This window comes from Mesoplodon densirostris, chromosome 2 (genome assembly GCF_025265405.1).
Source record: "Mesoplodon densirostris isolate mMesDen1 chromosome 2, mMesDen1 primary haplotype, whole genome shotgun sequence".
NCBI classification, from domain to species: Eukaryota; Metazoa; Chordata; class Mammalia; order Artiodactyla; family Ziphiidae; genus Mesoplodon; species Mesoplodon densirostris.
In genome coordinates this window covers 144,915,778-144,943,461 of record NC_082662.1, presented here as the reverse complement: position 1 = coordinate 144,943,461, position 27,684 = coordinate 144,915,778, and the positions used below count along the sequence as shown (strand labels likewise).

Below are 27,684 nucleotides of genomic sequence, written 5' to 3'. Positions count from 1 at the left end.
TTTAAGATGCCAGTAAGGCTGGGATAAGCCCTATCCTCCTCAATTGAATTAAAATGTTCAGGGGCTTCCCTGGTGGCACAGTGGTTGAGAGTCTGCCTGCCGATGCAGGGGACATGGGTTCGTGCCCCGGCCTGGGAAGATCCCACATGCCGCGGAGCGGTTGGGCCCGTGAGCCATGGCCGTTGAGCCTGCGCGTCCGGAGCCTGTGCTCCGCAACGGGAGAGGCCACAACAGTGAGAGGCCCACGTACTGCAAAAAAAAAAAAAAAAAGTTCAAATGCCCCTGTAGGTTATACACATGTAAGTCAACACAAACCAGTGAGTGAGGAATTCTTTACTGAATGCCTGTATGTCAGACTTAGTTTTAGGGATACAGGATGTATCTCAACAAAAAACAGAAAAAACACCAAACTCATGGAGTTATATTCTAATTGGGAGACATGTGATAAAGATAAATTTGTAAAATGTATGTGTTAATAACAACTGCTAAGGAGAAGAAGAAGGCAGAAAAGGGACTTACGAAGTTTTGTGCAGGTATTTCAATTTCAGACAGTGTGGCCAGAGACAGCCACTGAGAAGATGAAATGCGATAAAGACTTGAAGTTGAGGGGTGAGGGAGTTATGGAGATATCTGCAGGGAGAACAGACAGAAAGGGAATAACAAGTACAAAGGCCCTGAGGCCCAAAGAGAGTACCAGAGCGGATGAGAAACAGGAAGGGAGCAAGAGTGGCCGGGAGAGGGGTGAATAGTAGTATTAGAGGTGAGAGAGGTAAGAGGAGTGAGGGGGAGAAAGCCAAAGTACCTAGGGCTTTGGGTGTCACTTGGAGTGAGACTGGAAGCCATTGGAGTGACAGGGTCATTCTTGCTGCAGTGTTGAGGATCAGTTGAAGAGAAGCAAGGAATGAAGCAGAAAGAGCTTTTAAAACGCTAGTGTGATAATCTGGGTAAGGAGATCGTGGTGGCTGGGGTCACAGTGCTGGCTGTGAGGGTAGTGAGAAGTGATCAGATTCTGGACGTATTTTGTGGGTAAGCCCAGTGGTGTGCTAGTAAAGGCTGAACAACCAGCTCTTGCAGGGTGGTGGCTGATTTCCATTCCTAACAGGTAACAGAGAGGTTTGTGAAAGCACCAGGCCTGGAGCCCTCCAAGGGGCAGGAAGGACGTCAACCCCACTCTTGCTGGATTCAGCAGGGGCCTGGAGGCAGAGTTACGCTTCCAGGTCCGTTCTTCCCCACCAGCTTGGTTACCCAACTCCTTTTGTGGGATCTTGGGTACCCCTGCCTATGGGGCAGTGAAGAAGTGTAAGACACAGATCTTCTATGGCAGGTAGCTGTGTGGCTTTTGACAGGTTATTTAATCTGAGTCTCAGTTTTTTTGTATTTAAAGTGGGGATAAAAATGACAATGAGGCGGGCTTCCCTGGTGGTGCAGTGGTTGAGAATCTGCCTGCTAATGCAGGGGACACGGGTTCGAGCCCTGGTCTGGGAAGATCCCACATGCCGCAGAGCAACTAGGCCCGTGAGCCACAACTACTGAGCCTGCGCATCTGGAGCCTGTGCTCCGCAACAAGAGAGGCCGCGATAGTGAGAGGCCCGTGCACCGCGATGAAGAGTGGCCCCTGCTTGCCACAACTAGAGAAAGCCCTCGCACAGAAATGAAGACCCAACACAGCCATAAATAAATAAATAAATAAATAAATAAAAAGCCAAGCCTTTGAAGCCCTTTTTCTAAAAAAAAAAAAAAAAATGACAATGAGCCAATACATGAAGTTTCTTAACATATTGCCCAGCACATAGTAGCCATTTGATGTGTGAAAATTATTATTATTAATATGATAAGACTAAAACAAGGGGAAAAAATGAAAGATTAATTTAGGATAGGATATAATTAAGGATATTTTTAGGTGGTATAGACCAGATCAGCCTTCAATCTTGGAAGCAAGTAGCGCCAAGAAAAGGGGAAAAAAAAATTGGAGTTAATGCATCATGCATGCATTACATAAATATGTATAAGGGGGCCTACTCTATATCTTTTTCCCCTCTTCATAGTACAACCACCATTTGTGATATACTTAGATTTATTTATGTGTTTGTTTATTTTTTTTCCAGCTCTATTGGGGTATGATTGACAAATAAAAATTATATATATTTGGGTTACACAATGTGATTTTTTTGAGGTTATTTTCTGTATCTCCTGCTAGGCTGAGCTCTCCAGGAGGGCAGGGACCGTGTCTGTTTTGTTCACAGCTGTGTTCTCAGAGCCTAATATAGTGCCAGCCACATAGTTGGTGCTCAATAAGCATTTGTGGGATGAATGCCAGGCCTGGGCAGGGTGCTGGGATACACTGTAAGAATTCATAGAGCATTTCATCTTAAGGGGAAGCTGGAATAACTTCACTAATTCTCTGAGGGCTGTTCTGAGATCTTTGTGAGAGCAGAAGGTATCAGGCAAGGGGCCTGAAATGAGGAGAGAGGGACAAGGGAGTGGAGGAAGATGACAGGCACGTGAGCACTGATACGAAGGCAGCAGGGGCACCAGAGATGGGCTGGGGTCGGAGGAGCAGGAGAAGGGGCCCAACGCTGGGCTTAGAAGCCAGGAGTGGGGCCAGGAGGGTGAAGGTGAAGCTTGCAAGAGGGAGGCTGAAAAGGGAGTGGCCTGGAGCCACCTCCGCCCCAACCCACCAGGGGCTTGGGTTGAGGGAAGGGACCCAGCTCTGGGTCACAGGGACTGGGTGGAGTCGAGGCACTGGACTGGAGCTGCACTGAAGGGTTGGGAGAGTCCTGGCAGAGCTGCAGGGCCCGGAGGCGCCTGGGGCTCAGTGAGGGCCTGGTGGAGAGGAGAGTGCTGCTGGAGCGGAGCGGCCAGGATGATTTAATCCCACGGCAATGTGACGGCTAATAAATTTCATATCCCCTCCCTGAGCTCAGCCACAAGAGGAGCCCAAGGCTGGGGGAGAGAGGAAGAAGCTGGGAGCAGGAGGGGAGAATGAAGTGAGCAGCCTGAAGAGGAAAAGGAGAGGAAATGAAGGGATGGGTGAAGGGGAGATAGGACCAGGGGAGACAGGAGGGGGAGAGAAGAGTGGGAGGGAGGAGTAGGGTGTCCTGACAGCAAGAATCAGTGTGACAGCCTCACGGACCAAATGGCCCATATCACACCCTTGCACCTCCGCGGGTGGTGACCATCATAAGTCAGGTTCATAAATGCCAGTCTGATGGGGTGACACAGCCTCTTTCTGGGGGAACGTGTAGTCTAAGGGCAGAGCCACGTTATAAGAAGAGCACAGCTGGCTCCCCTCTGAGCCCATCCTTGCCTTCCTCCTTCTGACCCCTCCTCCCCACACCTCCCCAGCTCCCCTCTTTCTTCCTCTCCCCAGAACAAATGGGAAAGAGGGCGGCTGCCTGCCCAGAGAGCTACTGCATTCAGAAGGAGCAGACAGACGAGTAATGTTCATGATATAATAGCCCTAATGACAAGGCCACCGTTTACCCAGCACCTGTCTCCAGAACCCAAGGCTCTCTTTCAAATCCAAGTTCCGCTTAAGGCGGGAGGGGGCTTCTCTGTCCTCCAATAAGGATCTGAATGTAAAAAAGGAACCTGAATTCCAGCATGAGAGAGGCAAGGTAGACTGAAGGAAGAACTTCCTCACGAGGTCATTTAAGCTTATAGTGCTAGGCTAATGAAGACTCGGGGTACGAAGGCAAGGTGGGGCGGAAAGCCTTCATTTCTGGGGGTATCTAGTGAAAGCAGAGCCACCACTCTCCCAGACTGCCTCCTCCCAACTCATCACACCACTTCGCTAACTCCAGAGCCTCTCATTGAGCCCTGGCCCATGGAACAGACAGTCGGGGCTGCCAGCCACCTTCCAAAACATGTTTTGCCTTTTTGCCTTCATTCTGTGGCTTGGCTCAACTGGGCCTGAAAATTCCCCACACCTGGGGTAGGCCAAGATGGGATGCTCCACCATTAACATCACTGTTTCCAGCCTGAACGCCCTGCTCTGTCCTCAGAACAGCCTTATGGGGTGGGACAGCATGTCTTCAGTCCCCAAAAGCAGTGAGGGGTAGCTTCCAGGGCCACATGGGGGGAGGGGCATCAAGAGGCCATGGTTCAGAGTGTCTGGGGTCTTCCTGCACAGCCCCTAGTGCCACCCCCAGAGTGCCTCCCAAGAAAGAGCACCTACGGTGGTCTTCTAAGACCTGGCTGGAGTGGCCCCATCAGCTCACTGCCAAGAGGTGACTGGATCGAAGGGGCATCATTTGTGCCCAGTAAATTTCTTCCCAGCTTGCAGCCCTCGGCCCAGAGCTCCCTTGGCTGAATCCTCTGTCTATGGCCGCCAAGGCCAGTGTAAACACTACAAAGGAAACACAGTGTCTCTTGGCAAGAACTCTTCATAACAAAGCTCAGGATTCTTCCATGATGCTGTTTCGTGAGCTACGGCCATAAAAAGTATTCATCCTTTACTGTGAATCGTTGGGTTCAGACAGTCGTTATGGGTCTTGTTGCCCCGATTGTCCTGTCTATGTGTGTATTGCCCATTTTAGACTGAGAGTCAATGGAACACTTCAAATAAGCCCTAAGTTTCCCTGCTACGCTCCCTGGGCACTGACTGGGGAGGGAGAACAAGGATGAAGCCAATCATGGCTCCTCTTTCCCACACCATCAGCTGGGAGAATCTTGGGAAATGCCAATGCCAGTCTGATGGGGAGATGCAGCTTCTGTCAGGGGCAGAACCACACCATGTGAAGAAAAGACAAAGGAGATCCAAGAACAAACCACAGGCACGCAAGTGTGAACAGAAGGCAGGGTGAATGTAGGAACAGAGGGGTTCCAGGGATCTGCTCGGGTGGGCCGCCCTCCCTTCCGGAAGGGTGCTTTGACACAATTTCCAGGGCAGGATGGTGGCTGCACTCTGGAGAACCAAGCTGGGGCCCACAGACAACTACCAAAGGGCGTTCTCTCTCTCCCTCTGCTTCAGCCTACAGAGGGAGAGCCCCTGGAGGCAACAGAAGTCTCAGGCAGTGGGTGGGAGTGCATGCACACAGCGCTGTGACATCCTACAGTAGCACTTCTGAACACTGCAGGCTGAGAAAGGAGAAAACTGGAGCTGAGAGCATTGGCTTCCGTCTTTGCCTCTGTCTGGATCCTTTCCCTCTGGTGGGGCCGGAATCTGGAGGCCCCACGTGGGCAGCCACGTGGCTCAGCCCCTGAACCCTGTGATCTGGCTCTGAGTGAGGCCAGGGGTGTGCACAGGAGGTAGGCGGAGGAGGCCCAGGAGGCAAGACGGAGATGGGGCACCGTTCCCTGAACTGCAGGCCAACCAGTCATTTTTCCAGACTGGGCAAGCAGAGCAGAACACAAGAAAAATAAAAAGAAAGGAAGCTGATGCTAATGAGAGAGATAATGAGAGGAGTGGGCGAGCCTTGTGTCAGCTCCTGGAAAAGAAATGACAGCTCTGTTACCTCAGTAAAAGCCACAGACCAGGTCTCGGGAGACCAGGGTTCCAACGCAGCCTGACACCAGGAGTAGTGTGGGTAGGAGTCGAGTCATATCATGTTTTATTAACTAACACCGCCCCCCACACTCCCACACACACATAACTCACTGTGGATTACCATTCGCTCAGCAAGCATTATCAGTATAGTGTAGCATGGACCCTGGAGCCAGGCTGCCTGGCTTTGACACTTAGAGACTGTATAATACTCTGTAAAATGGGGATAATAATAATAGTACCTAGTCCCGTGGTTGTTATGAGGATTAAAGGAGCTAATGCACTGTAAAGTACATGCATGGCACATAGTAAGCTCTTGGAAATGTTAGCTATTCTGACCATTATTACTCCTCTGCCAGGTCCTTTGCCAGGAGCTGGGTTTCTGCCTTGGAGACCCTCCGATCATACAAAGGAGGTACAAGCAGTAACTGCACCGTGCGGTAAGTGAAGTAAGAGAGCTGTGGCCCAGGGGAGCACGGGCAAGAGCAAGCTCACTCTGCCTGTGGAAATCAGGGAGAGCTTCATACAGGAGACAATATTTGATTTGGGTCCTGCAGGGTGAATAGGAGTTCCGCAAATGATGAATAAGGAAAGAAGGACATCTGAACCTAGATTGGGCAAAAGCTTCGAGACATGAAAACCTGGGATACATGACCTCGTGAATCTGGCTCTCAAGTTCTGTAGGAATTATAGAAGGAAATGAGAATGGCAGGAAGCCAGGTCAGACTGCAGGGCCTCGTGTCATGCTAAGGCATTTGAATTTTGTTCTGTAAAAAACTGAGACTCACTACAGAATTTTAAGCAAGGGGATCGCATGATCAAGTTTCTGTTTTGGGAAATAACACACTTGTGGGTCATGGAAAATAGATTAGAAAGTGAGAAGGCTGCAGAAAAACATACACAGGAGGATTTTGCAATGGCTCGGGCAAACACAAAGGAGGAGAAAGTATTCCAGTGCTTCTGGACTGGCTGGCAGATTACACTGAGGCCAGGGTGCAGGGTACTGACACCTACTGTGTGTCAGAACTGTGCCAGGTCCCAGGGCTCCAAGTAAGAATCAGATTTGACACAGGCCACTGGGGAGTTTGTAGAGCAGACAGAGAGGAGAACAGAGGAGGGTAGGGAAGTGGCACTGGTCCTGGTCTGGACACACACTAGGGGGATGCTGGAACACATGGACAGAGTGCTTATGGCTACCCATGGGGTTGGAGAGGAAGGTGCTGTCAAGAGATCATCCTAGAGGATGCAACAGCTGGCGGACAGAAGGGTGAGAGAACAAAGATGTGAAATAGCCTGGAGGATTCTGGTTGCTGTGAGACAGTCACATGGTTAGGGTCTAGAGTTTGAGAAATGGGGCTGGAGAAGTAAGGAGGAGTCAGAGCTCAGCCAAAGGTGTGGATCCCAATCTCTCACGGCGGCAGGCTTTAAAAATACAGATCTATTTGAATCAGCATCTCTAAGGTGGGGGGGTGGGCTCAGACATTTTTAAGAGCTCTCCAGTGAATCTGACCTGCACCATAGGCTAAGAACCATGGTTATGGGGGCAGGGAGTCACTGAAAGGTGACCTGGTCAGATCCATGCCTTAGGAAGATCCAGGTGGAAGGTGGAGGGAAGAGGGAGGGGTGAGGCAGGGGCACTGGTTCGGGAGCCCCAGTAGTGGTGTAGTACCATGGCAGGTGAGGGGGGAAGCTGCCAAAGCCACTAAGGAAATACAACTGACAGAACTTAGGGAGTCCATACGGTTGGGGTGGGGGGGGGAAAGAGAGGAGTTGAGAGTAAATCTGTATTTTAGGGATGAGAAAGTGAGGCCTGGATCAGTGGTTCTCAACAGTTTTGAGTGTGAGGATTTCTTTTCAACATAAAAAAAAATGTGATGATAGTTAAACTTGCATTAATAGAAAATACCTAAGGACACCAGCTACATGGATTTCTAAAATGATCTCTAGGTCATTTTAAAGAACCTGCATTTTATTCATCACAACAACATAGATATATACATGAACAAGAACATTGGAAGCAGAACAACCTGGATTCCAGTCTTATCTCTACCATTACTAGACATGTGACCTTGGACACATGAACTATCTGTGCCTCCGTCCCTCACCTGTCAGATGGGTGTTTCAGAAGTACCGCATCATGAAGTTGTACTAGGATTGAAGAGCTGTTCATGTAGAGGGCTGAGAAGAAGGCTTGAGGTATGGTAAACTTCAATGAGCTTTAGCTATTACTATAATTTTTTTTCAGGTTAAAGATGATGCTTGGGGCACATGTGGATGTGAGGACGCCCAAAGTCATGTGTGGTTGTCCCAGGTCGGTCTGAGTTGCTCCTGCCCTCCTGAACTTTGCAACATGGGGCATAATTAACTACATATGTCCACGTGTCATCATCACATGGTGGCAGTGTGACTGTGCCTATTTAAGGCAGTGTCATTACCCAATATTCCATTGCATGGAGCAGGATGCCATCGGTGATAATCGGAATTATATCTGGAACTTGGATATTAGATCTAGGTATTGTGACTTGCAAAAGGCAAGTTTTACAACATAAATATTAAGTTAGACTGGAGTTCCAGGATGATGTAACTGGAGGGTGGAAGAGGCATCCCAGAACCTTGGAGGACCTCACATTGGAAGGCAAAATGCCATTACCACTCCCCTGAGCCTGGCTTCTCGAGGACCTGAGGAACTCTGGAAGCCATGCTGACTAAGCAGCCCCCTGACCAGGGTTGTCTGGTCATGCCAGCTGATGGTATAGCAGGACGGCTCAGCTGGCCCACAAATTGACAACCTCTGGACAGGATCATGAACAATGAGCAGAAAGGGATTTCAGGGTCCTCCAGTACAACTGCACTCCCTGAGTGGCTGCAGACAAGGTTCATTTCTCCCCTCCCTGTCTTTGCCCCTCCCTTTGGTTGACAACCAGAGCCCTTGGGGGTTTCTGAGTATACATGCAGTGTCTTGGCCAGAAGTAAAGAGGATAACGAAGCTTCGTCCGGGAGAAGAAATGGTCCCTGGTTGGGGCCAGGCCACGGGAGAATGTGGGGTCTGGGTCTGGGGGTGGGGGGCCTGAGCCCCTGGCAGAGTGCCAGGAGCCAGCATGTCTCCAGAAAGGAAACGACAGCTTTACAGAAGGTTTCTGTCCTCGGTACACAGCCTTAGAAAGCGTCCGAGGGCTGCTCGGCCAGAGGGGCCTCCCAGGATGAAGGGCGTGTCCTGCAGCACTGGGGGTAAAACGTTAACGGCCTCAGCAGCCTGACAACCCCAAGGGGAGGGACACCCAGGACGGAGGTGGAGTTTTCCACTGTCCCAGTGACAAGAGTGCTCAGATTCAGAAACTAAGTTAAATTATAGAAGAAAGTTTAAATTGTAAAATAATTTAACTACTTAGTCAGTAGACTTCAATTGATACCTGCCACACACAGATGAGAAAACTGAGGCTCAGAGAGGGCAAATGAGTAGCCCAAGGCCACCTAGTTAGCATGGAAAGGAGGTAGAGCCAGAACTGGACCCAAGTTTGTGAGACTCCAAGCCCAGCACTGCTTACCTTAAAAATGGGTCAGGAGGGGGCAACAAGCCCCAGTGTCCATCAGGAGGGGTGGCTCAGACAAATATGGGGCAGAGGGTGAGAGAGAGCCTTATGCACCAATATGGAGTGATCATCAAGATATCCCACTGAGTAAAAATAAAAGTGCATAGTTGCTTGAACCTATTGCTTGTATGTGCATTAAGTTAAATCTGGCATCACGCAAGAAACTGGTATGCTGGTTGTGTCCTGAAGGAAACTGGGTTACGGGGAAACAGGTAGGGGGAGACAACTTTTCCCTCGTGCAATCTTTTGTACCTTTTGGATTTTGAATCAAGAGAAGGTATTAGCTTTTCATATTTTTACAATACTAACGTTTTTAAAAAAGAGATCGAGGGGCTTCCCTGGTGGCGCAGTGGTTAAAAATCCGCCTGGCAATGCAGGGGACACGGGTTTGAGCCCTGGTCTGGGAAGATCCCACATGCCGCGGAGCGGCTGGGCCCGTGAGCCATGGCCGCTGAGCCTGCGCATCCGGAGCCTGTGCTCCGCAACAAGAGAGGCCGCGACGGTGAGAGGCCCGCGCACCGCGATGAAGAGTGGCCCCCGCTCGCTGCAACTAGAGAAAGCCCACGCACAGAATGAAGAGCCAACACAGCCATACATCAAAAAAAAATTTTTTAAAAAGAGATCGACAGAGAATTTCCTTGTTCAACCCTCTTAAATGTGATGAAACAGACTCCTACTGAGCACCCAGGCTGTGCCAAGCCTCAGTGGGTGGGTGCTGCGGGTTATACCATAAGCCTCTACCCACCAGAAGCCACTCACCCCAGGCGACCCAGACCCCCAAGCTGGCTGAGGGGTACGTTACCACAAGACTCCCACAGCTCCTCCCTGTTGCGCATTTGCCCGGACCCCCAGCCACCCGAGGCTGTGAGCCTCAGTTTGTGAGGGGTGAGGGTCTGACCCAGATCCAGCCTCTGTGGGCCTGTTGACCACGGGGCAGTTGAGCCCAGACTGCTCAGGGCCACACCTCTCCTTCCTGGCAGAGTCTCCAGACAGGGCAGCGGGGAGGTGGGCAGCCTGAGCTGCCTCCCTGTGGAAAGGATCATAGACAATCGTGCCCTTTCTTCTCTTGCTTTAAGAACTCACTGCTTGTAATCAAGCAGCAGTTACTGTGCAGATCAAATAAGCAGGGAGCCCCCGAGATGGGATTTCAACCTGGGTGGGAAGTGTGAGCAGGTCCTGACTCTCTGGAAATGTAGCTGTAATCCACCACATGGGAGAGCCACCTCCCCGCTGCCTCACCTTCCCTGCACTTTCCTGTCCCCACATTCCGCCTCCTAGCTCCATCCTAGGAGTGGGCAACTGCAGCAGCAACCCAGGTATCTTGACTTCCCACCACCTTTCCCAGCCTTCACCTCATATTGTCCTTGACACACCAAAAAGAGATAAATACCTCCCTTGGGGTGAAGCTACACCCATTGGTGTCCCCGAGACTCCGGGAAGGGAAGCTCTCTCTGGAGGAGCCACCTCTTTCTGGAGGAGGCTAAGGGTCTGGCTATAGGAAGCCAGTGAATCGCAAAACACTCTCCCAGCCAATGCTTCCAATGAAGCAGCTTTCCAGGGACCTGATGATAGAAAAAGTAAACATCATCAAGTTTTCTAAGTAATCAGCTGAGGTGGCAGGAAGTTTCGATGGGCTGTTACTTAACACTTCGCTACAAGTGTGCTGCAGTTTTTTAACTGAGGAGAATTGTTAGAGGTAATGGTCTTACTTGAATGGGTCTTCTGGGATGACATGGACAGGGGACGTTTGGGTTTCCTCATGTACTTTGTGTGATGACCATACAGACTTCAACTCTCTCCTGCGTGTGATATACATGGAGAAGCTGAAAGAAGACACTGACGTTGTTCACACGGAGAGTGACTTTAAGTCTTACATAAAATCTTTATTCTGCCTTTACCTCTGCAGTGTGATCCCAGGCCAGACTTTTCCCTCTCTGGTCCTCAGAGCATCCTGGCAGCCAAACCAAGGCTGTCTCTTGTGCTAATTCACACGCAGCAAGACTCCATTCCCTTAGCCACCTCCTAGACAAGGTGACCCAGGGAAGGATTGTCGCTGCTCAGAGGACACATCCCACACCCCTCACATTTGGGAATGTAACAGCAGGGGAGTGAGGGGCAATAGAAGAAAGGCAATTGTTAGGAGGAGGAATGAAAGAATCTGGCGCTTTTCATTCCTTTTCCTCTGTTAATTTGGCCTGTTTTCCAAACATGGGTCAAACAATCTCCCTCCCAGAAGCAGCAACAGCAGAAGGAAATGTTATTAAAAACGGGTCCGTTAGTGAGCATGGTGTGTGGATGAAGTCTTTGGGAGTTTTGGCTGCTAAATAAAGACTTTATTGTTGTCATTCCTCCTTTCCCAAGCTCCCTCCCTCTCTTCTCTCCACCCTCCCTTCTCCCCTCCCTTCCTCACTCCTCCCCTCCCTCCTTACAATTTGCCCGGCCCTCCCCCAACCTAACCTCCCCACCCCAATAGGATCCGGTGGAAGAAAAGCCAGGCAAACACAAGCAGGCACACACCACTGGGAGATCAGAACTTCTAGCTGGCTCTCTGCTGCCACAGCTCCACCAAAGGGCGGGGGGAAACGGAGGGAGCCTTGCCGACTAAACCCAGAGCTGAGAGGAGAGGCAGGTGGTGCAGGTAAGTCCAGTCTGGAGATGGGGAGGAAGGCTCCTGCCTCCAGCCAGTTTCTTCCTGCTCTATCCAAGCTAGGTTATTGATCTAGTCTGTATGCTCTCCTTCCTTCCTCCCTCCCTCCCTCCCTCCCTCCCTTCCTTCCTTCCTTCCTTCCTTCCACCAAATTCTTCTCCTTTTGAAGGAGCTCAAATTAGTCTTCCTCATTTCTTCTCCACCCTCTTCCTTCTCTGCATCATTCTGTACCCATGGATTTGCTTGTTGCAAAAGCTAAACTTTCTTGGTACAGATGTTTGTTGTAGCGCAGAGTTAGGCTGCACACAGTATTTCTACAGATCAAGTTCCCATAGAAACCCTACTCTAGAACCCATTTCTCTGCACCTTTCACGTTTTGTCACACACTGTCACAGGCACACACACGTGTCACACAGAGGCTGCACTCTCACTCCACATGCACACCCACGAATACACACACAATATGAAGGCATCCTGTCCATTCACCTCCACTCTTCTGCATTATGACATGCAGGGCTAGAGCACATAGTGATGAGACACTGGCAGGGGCACACGCAGGCACGCGCACACACACTGCATCTTGTCTCTTGCCCTCTCACACGCCTCCCCAACTGTAAGAGAAAAGAGAAAGTGTGTTTCCCCACTGAGATGGCAGAGCCAAAAGAAATCATGTGTCCTGAGTCCAGGCGGAGTAGGAAGGGGATGAACAACAGCAGGAGCTGGAAGGATTTCTTCGTCCTTTAGAACTTAATTGAGTGGGAGAGAGAAAAGCAGGTTTCCAACCTGCACGGTGTCTTCCTAGTAGCTCTGACTTTGGAGGTACTAATTCCCAGCTCTGGGGGCAATTCATTTCTTTTTTCTGCAGGCAGCTAGAAAAGATTTCTCTTTAAAGCCACTTCAAAATTATCCCACATTGGTAGGGGTCCCTGTGGGAGAGGAAAAAAGACAGTAGCTCCTTAATCAGTCAGGGAGGGGAAAACTGAGGTGGCCACCTGAATGGGGCTTGTTTCCAAATAGGGTGGTCCCTCTCCATCTCCCCAACTCATTTCTCTTTGACGACACAGAGTGCTATCCCAAGGCAGGCAGGGCATGGGCTAGAGCAGGGTCTCCAAATATGGTTGATCTTCCAAATGCCCTGAGTGCAGGGGAGGGGGAGAGGGGCGCTTACTAAAAATATAGATGTCTGGACCCCTTGCTCCAGACCCACTGGATCAAGACCCAGGAATCTATTGTTGTCTTAGGACTTGAGGGTCAGCTAGGGCTTGAGAACCTGAACCAGGGGCCTGAAGGAGACCTGTGTGGAATTGAAGAGCCCAGGATTCTGGCAGTTAGCTGCGCAGAAGGGCTGTGTGGCTTCCTGGACGAGGACTGTCTGATGGAGGAGCTCCAGAGTGTCCCAAGTGGGCCACCCTCTTTTGCGGAGTAGAAACAAGCACCTGAGGGAACAGGGAAGACCTCCTGTGAGCTCTCACCCTCTCTTCTCCTTGTCAGCACTGACAGGTATGTCCTGGGGGAACATTCCAGAAAGAAAGTTCCCCCAAGATAGCTCCAAAGAGTTTATGTTTCCTCTTACCTGCTAATCTGCCTGCCCTGGGCCCCCAGGGGCATGTGTGGGGCTCCCCTCCATCCCTTCTAGATCCCCCCTCCCCTGCCCCACAGCTGTCTGTTCTGACGGGCTCACCCTATTTATTGGGCCTGTGGGAGAAGCTGGAAGGGGCAGAAAAGCCAGGTGCAACAGGTTGGGATGGGAAGTCATGGGTCACAGTGGGACTCCACAGCCTGCTGAGGACAGGAGAGTGCACCGTCCCTGGTCAGCATCCCCTCACCTGCTTCAGAAAGGCTAGGGGTGGGGGTTACTGAATTGGAGGGACAGAGTAAATGTTCCCCGAATGGCCGGGGGCATCTGTGTTCTCTCTGATTTGTTGGTTCTGAGACCCAAGTGTGGTCTCACAGGCCCCAAAGAGGAGGAAATTGCTCTGTGTAGGAGAGTTGGGGGAAATCCATGTGCCCACCTGCAAAGATCAGCCTTTCGGTGGAGGGCAGGGCTGTCCTCTGGCCAAGCTGGAGGGAAAGAGACCCCATTACTTTGAAACAATGTCAATAATAGCTTAACATTCACTGAGCACTCACTTTTCACACATTTCCTCACTTAACCTTCAAAATAATTTGATAAGAAGGTGTTAATATGCCTATTTGAGGAAACTGAAGCTTAGTAGAGGAAAGAGATTTCTCAAGAGTACCCAGTTAAACAGCTGAAGAGTTGCAGGGTTGAGACCCACATCTACAAGCACCCAGTGCATCAGACAGATTCTTGTATGCTTTTTTCAGGGCTTGGAGATGATAGGGGATGGAGGCAGAGGGAAGGATATGGTGAGGTGACACGCTGTCAGAGGACTAGAGCCATTCTCACGCTTGTTTCTTCCCCAGGCCCTTGGAATGGAAAACTTGCTCTTCTGGACTAGTGGCCTGAGGCCAAAAAACCACTGTGTTTACACTTTGCCTGGTGGTGGACACTGGGGAGACAGATTGTCTCTCCATAATAGTGTTCTATTGATTTTTAGCACTTTCTGATCTGTTGCACATTTTAAAGTTGCTTATCACACTTACTTCTGAAAACAACTGGATGAGGAAGATAGGGATAGGGAAGACTTCGTTATCTCCATTTTACAGATAAGGAAACTGAGGCGAGAACAGGGTCACGCCACTAGGTCGAGGTAGACGGGGCTGTGACCCCACGTCCCCTGTCTAATATGCACCGTGATGCGCTCCCTGCCTCTGCCCCAATCAGGCTCACCCTTACTCTGATTTCACTCCCCAGGAAAGGGACAGTGCATCAGTGATGTGCTGAATTTATCATGCCTCCATGTCAACCCTTTCCTTACCTCAGGACCCCGCAAGCCCTACTTGGAGGCCTTGGAAGAGTCTCAGGCAGCCTGGCTGGGGCTGCCTCACTCCTCTGCTAACAGCTGATCAGAGACCACCTGATTCACCTAGCTTCCAACTCTCTTCTGGGCTTCGGGAAGAGATAAAGGGAACAGGATGGCTTTCAGAAGTCTGAGTTTAGGACAGAAGGAAGGGAACAAAGAAAGAGGGTCATCCCAATGTCCATGGGTGTGTCCAGGGGCAACCCCATCCTCCATGGTAGGGTCACTGGCTGTGTTAAGCCATGGAGGCTCAGGGGTGACAAGCTAGATGGGAAATCTGACAAGAAAGAAGAACACCAGGAAGTAGCGTGGAGTCATCCTTCTTTAACCTGGGGAGACACACCCAACCTCACTCCCAGCCCAGCCCCAATCCTAGACTCTCTCCATACAAAGCCAATTACCCGTAAACTTGCCCTAATGACTTGGCAAACCCATGTGGACCTCAACCCTGCCCCCAGTCCTGAGGCTAAACATTACAAGGGTCCTGAGAGTTTGAACCTTAAATGAATGAATTTATGAGCTAAGCAGGGACAGGGCTATCTCACTTTAAAAATCAGAGTCTCTCGGACTTCCCTGGTGGTCCAGAGGTTGACACTGTTCTCCCAGTGCAGAGGGCATGGGCTCAGTCCCTGGTTGGGGAACTAAGATCCCACGTGCCACACAGCACGGCCTAAAAAAAATAAATAAATAGGTCAGGGTCTCTCTAGAGAATACGCTCTTTTATAAACAAATAAATGAATAAATGAAACCACTGTCATCTGTACAGATTTTATGCTCTACAACATGCCTTAATGTGTTTGATCTCATTTGATCCTCACACAGTTGAGGATCCTGGGGCTTGAGGAAGAGGTTCAGAGCCAGGATTCAAGCCCAAATCTCTAATACTTGGAACTGAAATTTGAATTTAAAATTCTCTTAGAAAATGTTCTTAGGGCTTCCCTGGTGGCACAGTGGTTAAGAATCCACCTGCCAGTGCAGGGGACACGGGTTCGAGCCCTGGTCCGGGAAGATCCCACATGCCACGGAGCAACTAAGCCCACGAGCCACAACTACTGAGCCCGCGTGCCTAGAGCCCGTGCTCCGCAACAAGAGAAGCCACCACAATGAGAAGCCCGCGCACCGCAACGAAGAGCAGCCCCCGCTCGCCACAACTAGAGAAAGCCTGCGTGCAGCAACGAGGACCCAACGCAGCCAAAAGATAAATAAATAAATTTATTAAAAAGAAAAAAAGAAAATGTTCTTAAATGAGGGAGTGAATTTGGGGTTGGTCAAAGCAATTGCTTTCCCCGCACAAACGAGCAGCTTTTTGAGAACCAGTGCTGGTGAACAGGCTGCAGGAGGAGGTCAGTGGTTCTAGGTGGACCACATGTGTTCATTGAGCAAGCAGTGAGCACAGCCTGGCAGAAAGCTGGGAGGTGTGCTTGCAAAGGCATAGGAAATTTAAAACTCACACACACTTACGACACAGCCTAAGGCACTGTTATGACTGGACAGAAGGTTCTGGAAGACAGGAACATAAGAAGGTGTGACTCTGGGCTTTGTGAGGAAGACTATGGCTCCTCTTGGAGTCCAAGGACCTCCAGTCTGTCACAAATTCTGGTTTGGAGACTTAGACTCTGGGGGCTGCCCAGGCTCCAGCAGGACGGGGCACTGCCTGATGAGAAAAGCCTTAGAAATGAGCACTATTTCCTAAAGAAGGAAGTGTGTGCATGTGCGAACACACACACACACACACACACACACACACAGAATGGTTCAGCCACCGGCTAAGAGAAAGGGAATTGAACAGATCCAGTTTCTCCATGGAACAGGCCCAGGAGCTTCTCCTTGGGAATCTCCTCTCAGCTCTGAGAGGAGCTTGGCCAGCCCCAGAGGTCTAGAGTGTAGAAGGGTCAGAGGACCCATGGGAAGATAAGAGAAGTTCCCAAAAGGTCTGGCATAGGAGGTGGGGATGAGGAAGTCCTGTGTTCACGTGGATGGAAGGAGTGGGGGACAGCCCTGCCAGGTGGAGCTGTGACTAACCTGTGATTCTGTCACCCCTGACAATGAGGCCAAGTGCTGCCCAGGCCCTGAACTGCCAAGAAACACCCCTGAGCGAGGGCCAGCTGCCTGAGTCACAGTGCCTCACAGAGCAGGCTTCCACTCTGGACGAGCTTTACTTGCTTCCCTCAGGGCCCAGTACCAGGTAGATGCTCTTGGTGACGAAGGCAGTGCAGGGAAAGAGGGCCCAGCCAGCCTGGGAAGCCTCCCCAGGGCAGGGCTTCTCACACCACGAGAGATCTCCTGCTTATTGTCAGGCTTCTGGGGGATAAGGAAATAAAAAACGCCAAAGCAAAAATATTCAAGGTCACAAAAATTGGGGCTCTTAAAATGTTTGATTTTAGTACACTAATGTTTTAACCACCTGTTTAAAATCTATGTGCAATATGGTTGTGCTATTTTCAAGAAAATAACTTGTAACATATTAATTCATGGTTCACCAGTTACAAGTGGTGTGGGGTCCGGCAACAAGACTCAAGTTTAGTTTTACAATGAATGTCTTTTCCTCTCAGTCCTTTTGGTGTATCCCCAAGACTGTTACATCCTCAACTGGAGATAAAGACAAGAATCTAACTGGAAGGTCCTTTGTGATGGGAGGCCCAGGGGACATGGTACTCCGGGACCCCTTGGAGAGGTCTGCCTGGGAAGAGACCACCTTAGAGGGAGGTGAAGAAGTAACAGAAGCTGCAGGGCAGTCTCCTCCCTCCTCCATCCTCATCTGTCTTCCTTCCTTCTTCCTCTCCTTCCTTCCCATACTCAGTTTCCTCTATGAGGACTCACTCATGCACACAGACGACAGGGGAGCGTGGGTTTGCTTATGTGTGTGGTGCGGGGAGAGGAGTGGTGTGTGTGTGAGAGTGTGCAGGCTGGGTGTCCAGGGGGCATGTGTAAAAGGTGTGGGGAGACGCCCTCTGTCCCTCCAGGGTGGGCTCTGCCCTCTTTCCTGTTTCTTGTCTCATTCAGCTCCTCCCGAGCATCGGACTCAGGACTAAGTAGCTGGTGAGGGGCTTCTATCGTCTTCCTTTGAGCAAAGCCAGCAGGAAGCCGGCACTGGGTCACACAAGGAAAGATGTGGGCTCCAAGGAAAGAGAGGGGAAGCCTGGAAGAGAGGCTTCACAGGGTCCAGATACAGCTGGAGATACACTCCAGCCCACTCTCTTGCAGGGCACCCCAAGGAACCTGCATCTCCAATGTGTCCCAGACCCCAGGAAGGAGAGGCACAGACCACCACAACTGTGAAGCAGCAGCAAGGAGGGACACTGGAAGCAATGTGGAAACAGAGACCCTGGAGGGAGACCAGAGGGGCTGTCACAGGGAAGATGGCCCTGGGAGGGGAAAGTACAGGTAACCCAGCCAGGCCAGGGGAGCAAGTCTATGGGAGAAGCCAATTTCCATCTGCAGACTTGGGTCTACCGCAATTTCCCCAGCCTAATTCAACTCAAACTACATGGCCCTGTCTGAGGTGTCATCAGGACCAAGGGGAAGGGCAACCTGAAAACATCCTTTAGCAACCTATTCCACTATGTCTCTGAGGCAGGAAGTTCTTCTTTATATCCCACCTCAATCCCACCAACTCGAATGGATATGGAAAGCAGCAATACCAGGTCAGAAGAAATGACCCCCACAGCCTTTTTTCTAATTGAAGTATAGTTGATGTACAATATTATATAAATTACAGGTGTACAATACAGTGATTCACAATTTTTAAAGGTTATACTCCATTTATAGTTATTATAAAATATTGGCTATATTCTGCGTGTTGTACAATATATCCTAGTTTATTTTATACATAATAGTTTATCTCTTAATCCCCTACCTCTGTATTGCCCCTTCCTGCTTCTCTCTCCCCACTAGTAACCACTAGTTTGTTCTGTATACCTATGAGTCTGCTTCCTTTTTGTTATATTCACTAGTTTGTTGTATTCCCCATAGATTTCAGTTCCTTCCTTGTTTATTTCCCCAGGAGCCTCCACATCTGGGGAGAAATTCTTGGTGTGTATCCTGCTGGCAAAGACCAGCATTCTCTGAGCTGAGCGCTGGGGGTGAGGGGCGATCAAGGGCATCTGCAGCATTTCCTTCCCAAGAGCTCTGTGAGCCATGGAGACCTGGGGTTTTGTCCTGGATCTGCTGTTACATAGCTTCCTGGCCTTCACAAGTTACTTCTTTCCTCCAGTACTCAATTTTTATAAATAGTCAAGTCTGGACTTGATTGGTGGATTTCAAAACATTTTTAGCAATGCAACTATTTTTTTTCAAATGAATGCTTTGGCTAAACCTCAATATACATAACAGATTTAAAAAACACAGAGTGGGCTTCCCTGGTGGCGCAGTGGTTGAGAGTCCGCCTGCTGATGCAGGGGACACGGGTTCGTGCCCCGGTCCGGGAAAATCCTACATGCCGTGGAGCGGCTGGGCCCATGAGCCATGGCCGCTGAGCCTGCATGTCTGGAGCCTGTGCACCGCAACGGGAGAGGCCACAACAGTGAGAGGCCCGCATACCTAAAAAAAAAATTTTTTAAATAAAAAAACACAGAGCTGCTCAGGTTGGCACAGGGGTGGGTTGGGGGTACCCCAGGGCTATCCCCTTGGTCTCCCTCTCTGAGGAGGACCCCACAGAAATGGGGGCACAGTTTGAAAACCACCAAGTTATGGGATCTGTAAGGACCCTGCAGATGTAACACCCCAGGACTCTATGGCTCACATATTCTAACATCTCTCCTATAAGGGGAGTATAAGTAGAGGGATGGTTTTCTCATGATGCAAATGGGGAGACCGAGGGCTAGAGAGGTTAAGGGTCTTCTCCAGGAAACCCCGGGACTCCTGATTCACAGCCCAATGTGCTTTCTGCCAGAATGGCTCACACTCTCCAGAGCAGGATTAACATATTCAGTGGCTAGGCCTCTGGGAGAGGCATCCAGACCCTCCAGCCCTTGTTACTTTCTCACCTGCTGGATACAGGCAAACAAGGAGATGCTTCCACAGGTCCCTCCCACAGCTGCCCCTGGAGCCCATCCTGACCAACTCTAGCTGCAAAGACATGTCCTCTCATTACTGAGGCCCAGTAGGCTGATGACTTCCTGTATTCCTCCCCACAGGGGCGTCACCTGGATCATGAGGTCATCCCTCTGCTGGCTCCTCCCACTTCTCCTCATCTTGGCCTCAGAGGCCCAAGGCCAGCCAACAAGACGACCAAGACCCAGACCAAGGCCCCAGACCAGACCCAGACTCAGGCCCACACCCAGCTTTCCTCAGCCCCATGAGCCAGCGGAGCCTACAGACCTGCCTCCTCCCCTCCCACCAGGCCCTCCGTCTATCTTCCCTGACTGTCCCCGGGAGTGTTACTGCCCTCCTGATTTCCCATCTGCCCTCTACTGTGACAGCCGCAATCTTCGAAAGGTCCCTCTCATCCCATCCCGCATCCATTACCTCTATCTCCAGAACAACTTCATAACTGAGCTCCCAGTGGAGTCCTTCAAGAACGCCACGGGCCTGAGGTGGATCAACCTGGACAACAACCGAATTCGCAAGGTGGACAAGAAAGTGCTAGAGAAACTACCCAGCCTGGTGTTCCTCTACATGGAAAAGAACCACCTTGAAGAGGTGCCCTCAGCTCTGCCCCAGAGCTTGGAGCAGCTGAGGCTAAGCCAGAACCATATCTCCAGAATCCCACCCGGCGTCTTCAGCAAGCTGGAGAAACTGCTGCTCCTGGATCTCCAACACAACAGGCTAAGCGACGGCGTCTTCAAGCCCGACACCTTCCAGGGCCTTAAAAACCTCATGCAGCTCAACCTGGCCCACAACATCTTGAGAAAGATGCCACCCAAGATCCCCGTGGCCATTCACCAGCTCTACCTGGACAGCAACAAAATCGAGACCATCCCCAGCGGATACTTCAAGGGCTTCCCCAACCTGGCCTTCATTCGCCTCAACTACAACAAGCTCTCAGACAGGGGCCTCCCCAAAAACTCCTTTAACATCTCCAACCTCCTCGTGCTCCACCTGTCGCACAACAAGATCAGCAATGTGCCTGCCATCAGCAACAAGCTGGAGCACCTGTACCTCAACAACAACAGCATCGAGCGTGAGTGGGGGCAGGGCTGGGCTGCAGCCACTGCGGGGCGGGGGGGGGGAAGCTGGAGTCTCTTCTGCCTCAACACTTTCTCATGAGCCTCATGGTGGGGGGTGCAAAAAGCACCCAATGGGGCCCTGGTCTTCGAACCTTGGTCTTTCCACTTACTATCTATGTGACCTTAAAAGGATATCTGACCTCTCTGGGACATTTCCTCATTTGTAAAATGAGAATGGCACAAAGTTGACATGAAGATTTAATAGTTTAATATGGATAAAGTGCCCAGAATACCATGCTTGGAGGGTAATAGCTTTTCTCCCTCCACTCCTTCCCATCAGCCCCAGCTCCTTTGCCCTCCAGACCTATAGGTAAGGTAGACATGGACTATAGCCCTGGACATTCTCCTAAAAGCAGAATGGTGACATTTAAATGTTGACTCTGAAATGTCCTGGGCCTGTCCACTGCAGAAACTGGCAGCTGTGAGGAAAGAGGCTTCTTCCCAAGCCTAAGCCTAGGTTTCAAAGAGTGTAAAAAGCATACACAGAGAGGCAACTATATACTCAGAGTATACAACTGGTAAAAATGTGCAGCCAGAAGAACATGTCCATATGCAGGTGCTTTCTGAATCTATCTGGAAGGCTGGAAGATTTAGTCATATAAGATAGTACACTTAAGGCAGAATTTGCCTAAGCTACATTTACAGGGTCCCGGGCTTGGGATAAAAAATTGCAGGCCAGAAAAGAGGCTCGAAGTCACAGTTTTACTTCAATCAAAAATGTCAGGTCTGAGTAGAGCATCATCAGAACAGTTTGAAAACAAAAGAGAGAATATTATCTGGTCCGTGGACAAAATCAGGCCACATTCACACAAGGAATGCAGCAGCTGTGCGGATAAAGGACATCACGAGGAAAGAGAAGCACTCCTAAAATAATATTAGGAATACTTAGTTTTCAAGCCAAAGGATGAGAGGGGGATTTTTTTTTTTTTTTTTTTTTTTTTGCGGTATGCGGGCCTCTCACTGTTGTGGCCTCCCCCGTTGCGGAGCACAGGCTCCGGACGCGCAGGCTCAGCGGCCATGGCTCACGGGCCCAGCCGCTCCGCGGCATATGGGATCCTCCCAGACCGGGGCACGAACCCGTATCCCCTGCATCGGCAGGCGGACTCTCAACCACTTGCGCCACCAGGGAGGCCCGAGAGGGGGATTTTTGAATTTCTATAATAGTGAAAGAAGCAGGTGGGAGAACAGGCTTATTCACTCATCTGAGATAATTACACAAAGGTAGGGGAAGGCTTCTTAAAGTCTTGTAAGAAACAAATTCAGGAAAAGGGAAAACTACTGTCTAATTTTACCCTGCAGGTAGCAAACTAATGGAACACATTACCCCCAGGAGGCTGTATAGGCCACAGATCTAGACAGAAAGGATACCTTGATTAATACATGGCTGACAAGTTTCTACCACACTGTGGAAGAACAGGCTGAGGGGTGGCGGTGGGGGTGGGGGAGTGTATTATCCAGCCTTCTGAGGTTGAAGACAGAAAGATCACACCCACTCTCACCATTTCACAGATTTGAGAACTGAGCATCAGGGTGGTAAAGTCCAAAGTCACAAAGGTCATAGGAAGAAAATCCATCTATGTCAGGGCTCTTTCTGCTACTCCAGTGTTGAAGAGAGAAGAAAGGGGAGAGAGGGAAGACGAGGAAGAGGAAGGAGGAGACAAAGAGCAACCACAACAGCAACCCACAGAAGATAAAAGAAGCAAGGCTTAGGGAGAATAAAAAGCTCCATTTAGAAGATGACATACCTCATGTCATCTAATAAGAGGTGAAGGAGAAAATGGAAACTCATTTTCCATTTGGAAGCCTACCACAATTTGGCCATAACTTACCTTTCCAGCTTACTTTCTCCAGAATCAGTAATCAACTTCAGAATCAACCGATTCGTCATATCCTAGGGCCCCATGCCCTTCCCAGGCCCCCTTTCCTCTTCCTGTCATCCCTATTTCAGTTAATGTAACCATCTTCTGCTCATCCTCACGTCTCACATCCTGTTCACAGGAAAACCTCCAGAGTAACCCATCCACCTGCTGGCTTCAGATCTTGCTTCTCCCTATTGTTTCTCCACATTGTAGCCAGATTCATCTTTCTATAGTATAAACCTGATCATAGGACCCTTCCAGGTTTAACACTCCAGGACACTATGGTTCATATATCCCACCATCCGTCTCATAACAACAGTCCTGCTCAGTGCCATTCCTCAGACTGGAAATCAAAGACCCCATCCTTAGTGAAATATTTGAAAGCCTACCATAACTGGTGGCCACAACTTACCTCTCCAGCTTAGTCTTCCTAGTATATCACATTGTACTATTTACTGGTCCCAAACTCTGCCATGAGCTTTTTGGCCTCCACAATATCATTCAAATAGGTCACAGCATCAGAACACCATCCCCAGGTCTCTACCTGCTGTAATCCTATCTTTGAAGGTTCAGCTGAAAGTTTACTTCCTCTATGACTCTCCTGAGTAAATGTTCAATAACAATTGTTGATCAATTCCAACTTAATTTGTTCCACAAATGGGTAAACGGAGCCTGGAGGTTAGGGTCGACTCATTCATGGTCACACATTCCCAAGAACTGGTCAGCCAGTTCCAGAGAGGAAAACTCTAGAGTCCTTGTCCCCGTCTACCCTCTTCTTCCTCTTTGTCTTTGCCTCCAGCCCTGTCAGGCCTGACCCCCTGCCCATCTCTCCTGCTGACTTCTCCCCTTTTTCTCCATAGAAATCAATGGGACCCAGATTTGCCCCAACGATATAGTTGCCTTCCACGACTTCTCCTCGGATCTGGAGAATGTGCCACACCTCCGCTACCTGCGGCTGGATGGAAACTACCTGAAGCCGCCCATCCCACTGGACCTCATGATGTGCTTCCGCCTGCTGCAATCTGTGGTCATCTAGGCCTTACTCTGCCCCTGGAGCTCCTCTGGCCACACTTGAATGCAGTGGCCCAGGTGCCTCTGCCCACCATTTGTTTTCTCTGTCTCTTTTTCTTGCTCTCAGCTTTGCCTTTCCTATCCCACCCTCCTGAAGCAAGGACAAGCCACGTACTCTGCTGCCCCTGCAGCTTCTAGAGCAAGACTTCCAAAGGCTTGATTTGGTCCACCCAGCTCAAAGACACCCACTGCACATCCAAACTTCTGGCCCCAGAAACACAGAGGTGTGTCTAAAGACTTCCTATTCTCTTCTCTCTCCTCCTCCCCTCATCACTCCTGGGTAAGTCTGGGCTATGAACAGACATCTGGATCTTGTCCTGGCCAAAGCAAGCAGAAGATGGTCAGGGGCAGCCTAGAGGTGAGGTTTGGGAAGTCCTACTGGAAACTCCTCCATGGTGGGCAGCTCTGGCCCAAAGAGGCTGAGAAACCCGTGTCTCCCTGGCCGAGGATCCCATCTTCCAAAACTGCTGCTCCACCACCCCATTCACTGGCACCAGACAATGCACCAGCTCTGTGCCAGCTCGTGTTCTCCGGAAAGGAAGTGCAAGGGAACGGCTGAGGGAGGGCAGAGGGTCAGAGATTCACACAAGGGCCTGCATCCGGCTGTCTCTTCATAGGGATGAGATGGGGCCCTCCTTCTCAGCACACAGCCTCCTGGCTGGTCCTCTCTGTTCCAAGAGTAAGAGCAGGGAGAAATATTCCAGAAGAATGGCTCAAAAAACTAGGAATCAGCTGGTGGGAGAGGGGTGGGAGTCAGAGACCCAGGCTGGGCCCCGTGTGGGTGCAGATGGATCCTGCTGCCCCCTTGGCCACTCTGGATAAGAGGCCTGATGCCCTGGGGAACACGGCCTCCACAGTGGATCGTACAGAGCCACCAACCCCGCCCCGCCATCTGTTCTCTATCAGTGAGGATGGCCCAATTCTTTCCACTCCCGGGAAGCAGTTCCGGAGAAACTGCTCAAGAAGGGGTGGCGCACCTGGAAATCTCCCAGAAGCCTCTTCCCCTTGTGCAGATTGGCCTCCCCTTCTAAGACAGACACAGCAGTGACACCTGGTGGCTGGTGCTGGCCACAGCTGGCTCCCGTGTTCCTGCTCATCTCTCTGGTGTGATTTTCCAAGATCAAGGAGTTGGCCTCAGGTTCCAACTTGGAGAGCCATGGGCGATGTGCATGGTCTCTCTCTCCTCTGGGATCTAAAGGGCACAAAGGTACGGAGGCCCCAAGGTGGGGGATCTGATTCCCATCATGAGTGAACACAAGTGGGAACCTTCAGAAAAACAGTTGAGGATACAGTTTGTTCCGATCTGCTCTTATGGGTCCCCTCTGCTCTCAGCTTTCATGTGGTACACCAAGGAGGTGGATAAGATACCCCTCCAAGGACCCTCTGGCGCTCATGTTCCTGTATGCAGCTCCATCCTTTAGACCATGTTCTAATGCAGGACGAGTCCTAAATATTATCCCTTTCCCTTGCAATAATTTATTCCCTGTGTGGACTGTCCTCCCCCCAGAGTTCCCACCCCACCCTGTCTGGCCCAGGTGAGCAGTGCGACAGGCCTCTAAGGGAAGCCTGGGTTCCACAGGGCTGACTCAACTTCATCTTCCCCTTAACTCCCTCTAGGGGATGCTGACCCTCTACAGCCTCCGAGTGTATGTTGGTGGGGGTGGGAGCATATGTCCTAGAAATGAGTGGGATACAGTGCCCACTCCCAAGTGAGGTTGAAAAAAGTTCCAGAGATGTTTAAGAAATTGGATTAAGCTAGGTCCCTAACTTCAAGAAATTCCCATTATACTCTTATTTTTCCCTTTTGCTAATTTACAGAATATGGGCCCATTTCATTACAGCCTCCTTCCCCCATGCTCGCATACAACTGCTTCATTCTTCAAGGCTGCAGCTGGTTTCTTCGAGGCTGCAGCTGGTTTCTCCAAGGCTTCTGCTTTGAGTCAAGATATTATTGTGTCTGTAAGCAACCTGGTGCTATGGCCTGGATAAGCCCCTTCTGCACCTTATTCCCACCTTGCGCCCTCAGCCCCTCTGATGAGGCCCTCAGGGGAGCACAGCTCCTGGGGCTCCCCGGGGAGGAGGGGTCATTCCCCAGCTCCTGCCAACCTGAAGTGTTTTGTTTCAACAGAAACAAAATCACCATCATCCTATTGCCGCATCTAGAATACTTCTGCTTCCTCCATTGCTCCCTGTATCTGTAAACCAGAGGAAATTAAATTGGCTTTACAGCACCACCCTCCCACATACAATGTGCTGTTTTCCCTTGGGCTTAAGGAAGCCCCCTCCTTCATATACAAGTTAATTCTCTCAGTGCTGCTGACATATGAACATACAGGTGTGTAGGAAGGTGTGTGTATGTGTACTCTGTACATATATCTATTCTTTCTTGAAGACCATATTAACTTTGTGCAACAACTTTGACATTCCAGCACGCTTCACAGCAGAGAAAATAAAGTTATATGAAAAATATCCTGCTTGAACTTGACAATGTAAACAGAAGAGAATAGTACCTTAAAGTCACTTTGCCACACCTCTCCCCCTGCCTCCCACCTTCCTTGCTCTGAGAAGACTGGTGGAGAAAGGATCCTATCCTTAAGAAGCTCTAGGAAAATGATTCCAAAAGTGTTTTTGGTGAATTTCCCCCAAACTCACAATTGTTACAAAAATAATCCCTGAAGTCAGACAAGAAATCTGACAGCTACATTTTAAGCCCAAACCTCCAAGTTCTTTTTAACCCGCAGATACCAAATTGTTGAGGTCTCCCAAATGCTCAGTACTGAAAGACACAAAACAGACACCATTCCTGACCAGGAAAAGCTAACAGACTACTTGAGGACAGGTAGTGTAAGATACACAAAACAATGGCAGAGGTGTATCAAGGGCAGTGAGCAAAGGCCCAGCCACATCATCTGGAATGGTCTACATGCTATGCAGATGTTCACAGAAGGGCAAAAACAGGGTACCCTGGAATCTCTCTTCAGGTGGCAGGTTTGTTCCAGAACCAACCCTGTGATCCTCCCAGACTACACCATCTTCTTTTGAATGAAAACTGCCAGATGCTGTCCCACCCCTCCCACCCTGCCCCCTGAATTCCTGCTTCAGTTCAATTCAGCAAGTTTTCAGCATATATCAACCATGTGCAAGGTTCCCAGCTAAGAATTCAAGGATAAGTAATATATACCCCATACCACTGAGGAATTCATAAAGGGAAAAATCCATGAATTAGTAATTGCATGTCTTATGTGTCTGCAATAATGTTGGGTACAGAAAGCATAGTAGAGAAGGCCTCTACTTCTGCCTGGGAGAAACCAGAATGGCCCCTATCATTTGAGCTGGATCTTAAGGTTTGAATCAGATTTTGCCAGGTGGGAGAAGGAGGAAAAAGCACATAAACAGGAAAGAAGAGAAGCAGCATGAGAAAAAGATTGGACGACATGGAGTCTACCCTGTATGAGGGGTGTGTGTATGTGTGTGTGCCTGAGAGAGGAAATGAGTTCCAGTCATGGAGTTATGTAGCTACAAGCCCTCAGCAGGGAATAGACCCGTGCTGTCCAAAAAGCAGGAGGGTTCCTGAAACTTCCACCCCTGCCTCTCTCTCTGCCCACGAACAGGGAAGCAACAGGGTCAGCTGGCCAGACTTCTGTCCCCAGGGCCTGCCACCTCTGTTCCATCATCATGCCTCCTGCTTCTCCTAATGAGATTCGGATTAGACCAGCTCCCGCACCTCCCGCCACCTTTTCCGGGCTCTGTGGGAGCTGAGCTGCCTGGGACAACAACATGATCGTTAGACGGTTCCCACGTAGGTCACACACACACACACACACACACACACACACACACACACACACACACACACATCCCATGGACCCTCCCTGAAATCCATGGTAACCAGAGTGTGTGCCGGTGTGTTTGTGAAACCGAGAGCAGAAGCTGGGAGAGGG

General features: G+C 50.1%; 1 protein-coding gene across 1 annotated transcript; it reads left to right on the top strand.

Annotated features, from left to right (window-relative positions):
* The first annotated feature begins 11,580 nt into the window (after positions 1-11,580).
* Positions 11,581-26,182, top strand: PRELP (proline and arginine rich end leucine rich repeat protein). Its single transcript, XM_060088465.1, has 3 exons — positions 11,581-11,713; positions 19,782-20,767; positions 23,533-26,182. The coding sequence occupies exons 2-3, from the start codon at positions 19,798-19,800 to the stop codon at positions 23,706-23,708; spliced, it is 1,146 nt and encodes a 381-aa protein (XP_059944448.1). The 5' UTR covers positions 11,581-11,713; positions 19,782-19,797; the 3' UTR covers positions 23,709-26,182.
* The last annotated feature ends 1,502 nt before the right edge of the window (positions 26,183-27,684 follow it).

What these genes read in the sequence shown, in the direction of transcription:
- PRELP (XM_060088465.1), top strand. Translation starts at nt 19,798, where the DNA reads ATGAGGTCATCCCTCTGCTGGCTCCTCCCACTTCTCCTCATCTTGGCC. An exon ending in CAACAACAACAGCATCGAGC is followed by an intron (nt 20,768 to 23,532) that starts GTGAGTGGGGGC and finishes TTTTCTCCATAG; the next exon opens with AAATCAATGGGACCCAGATT.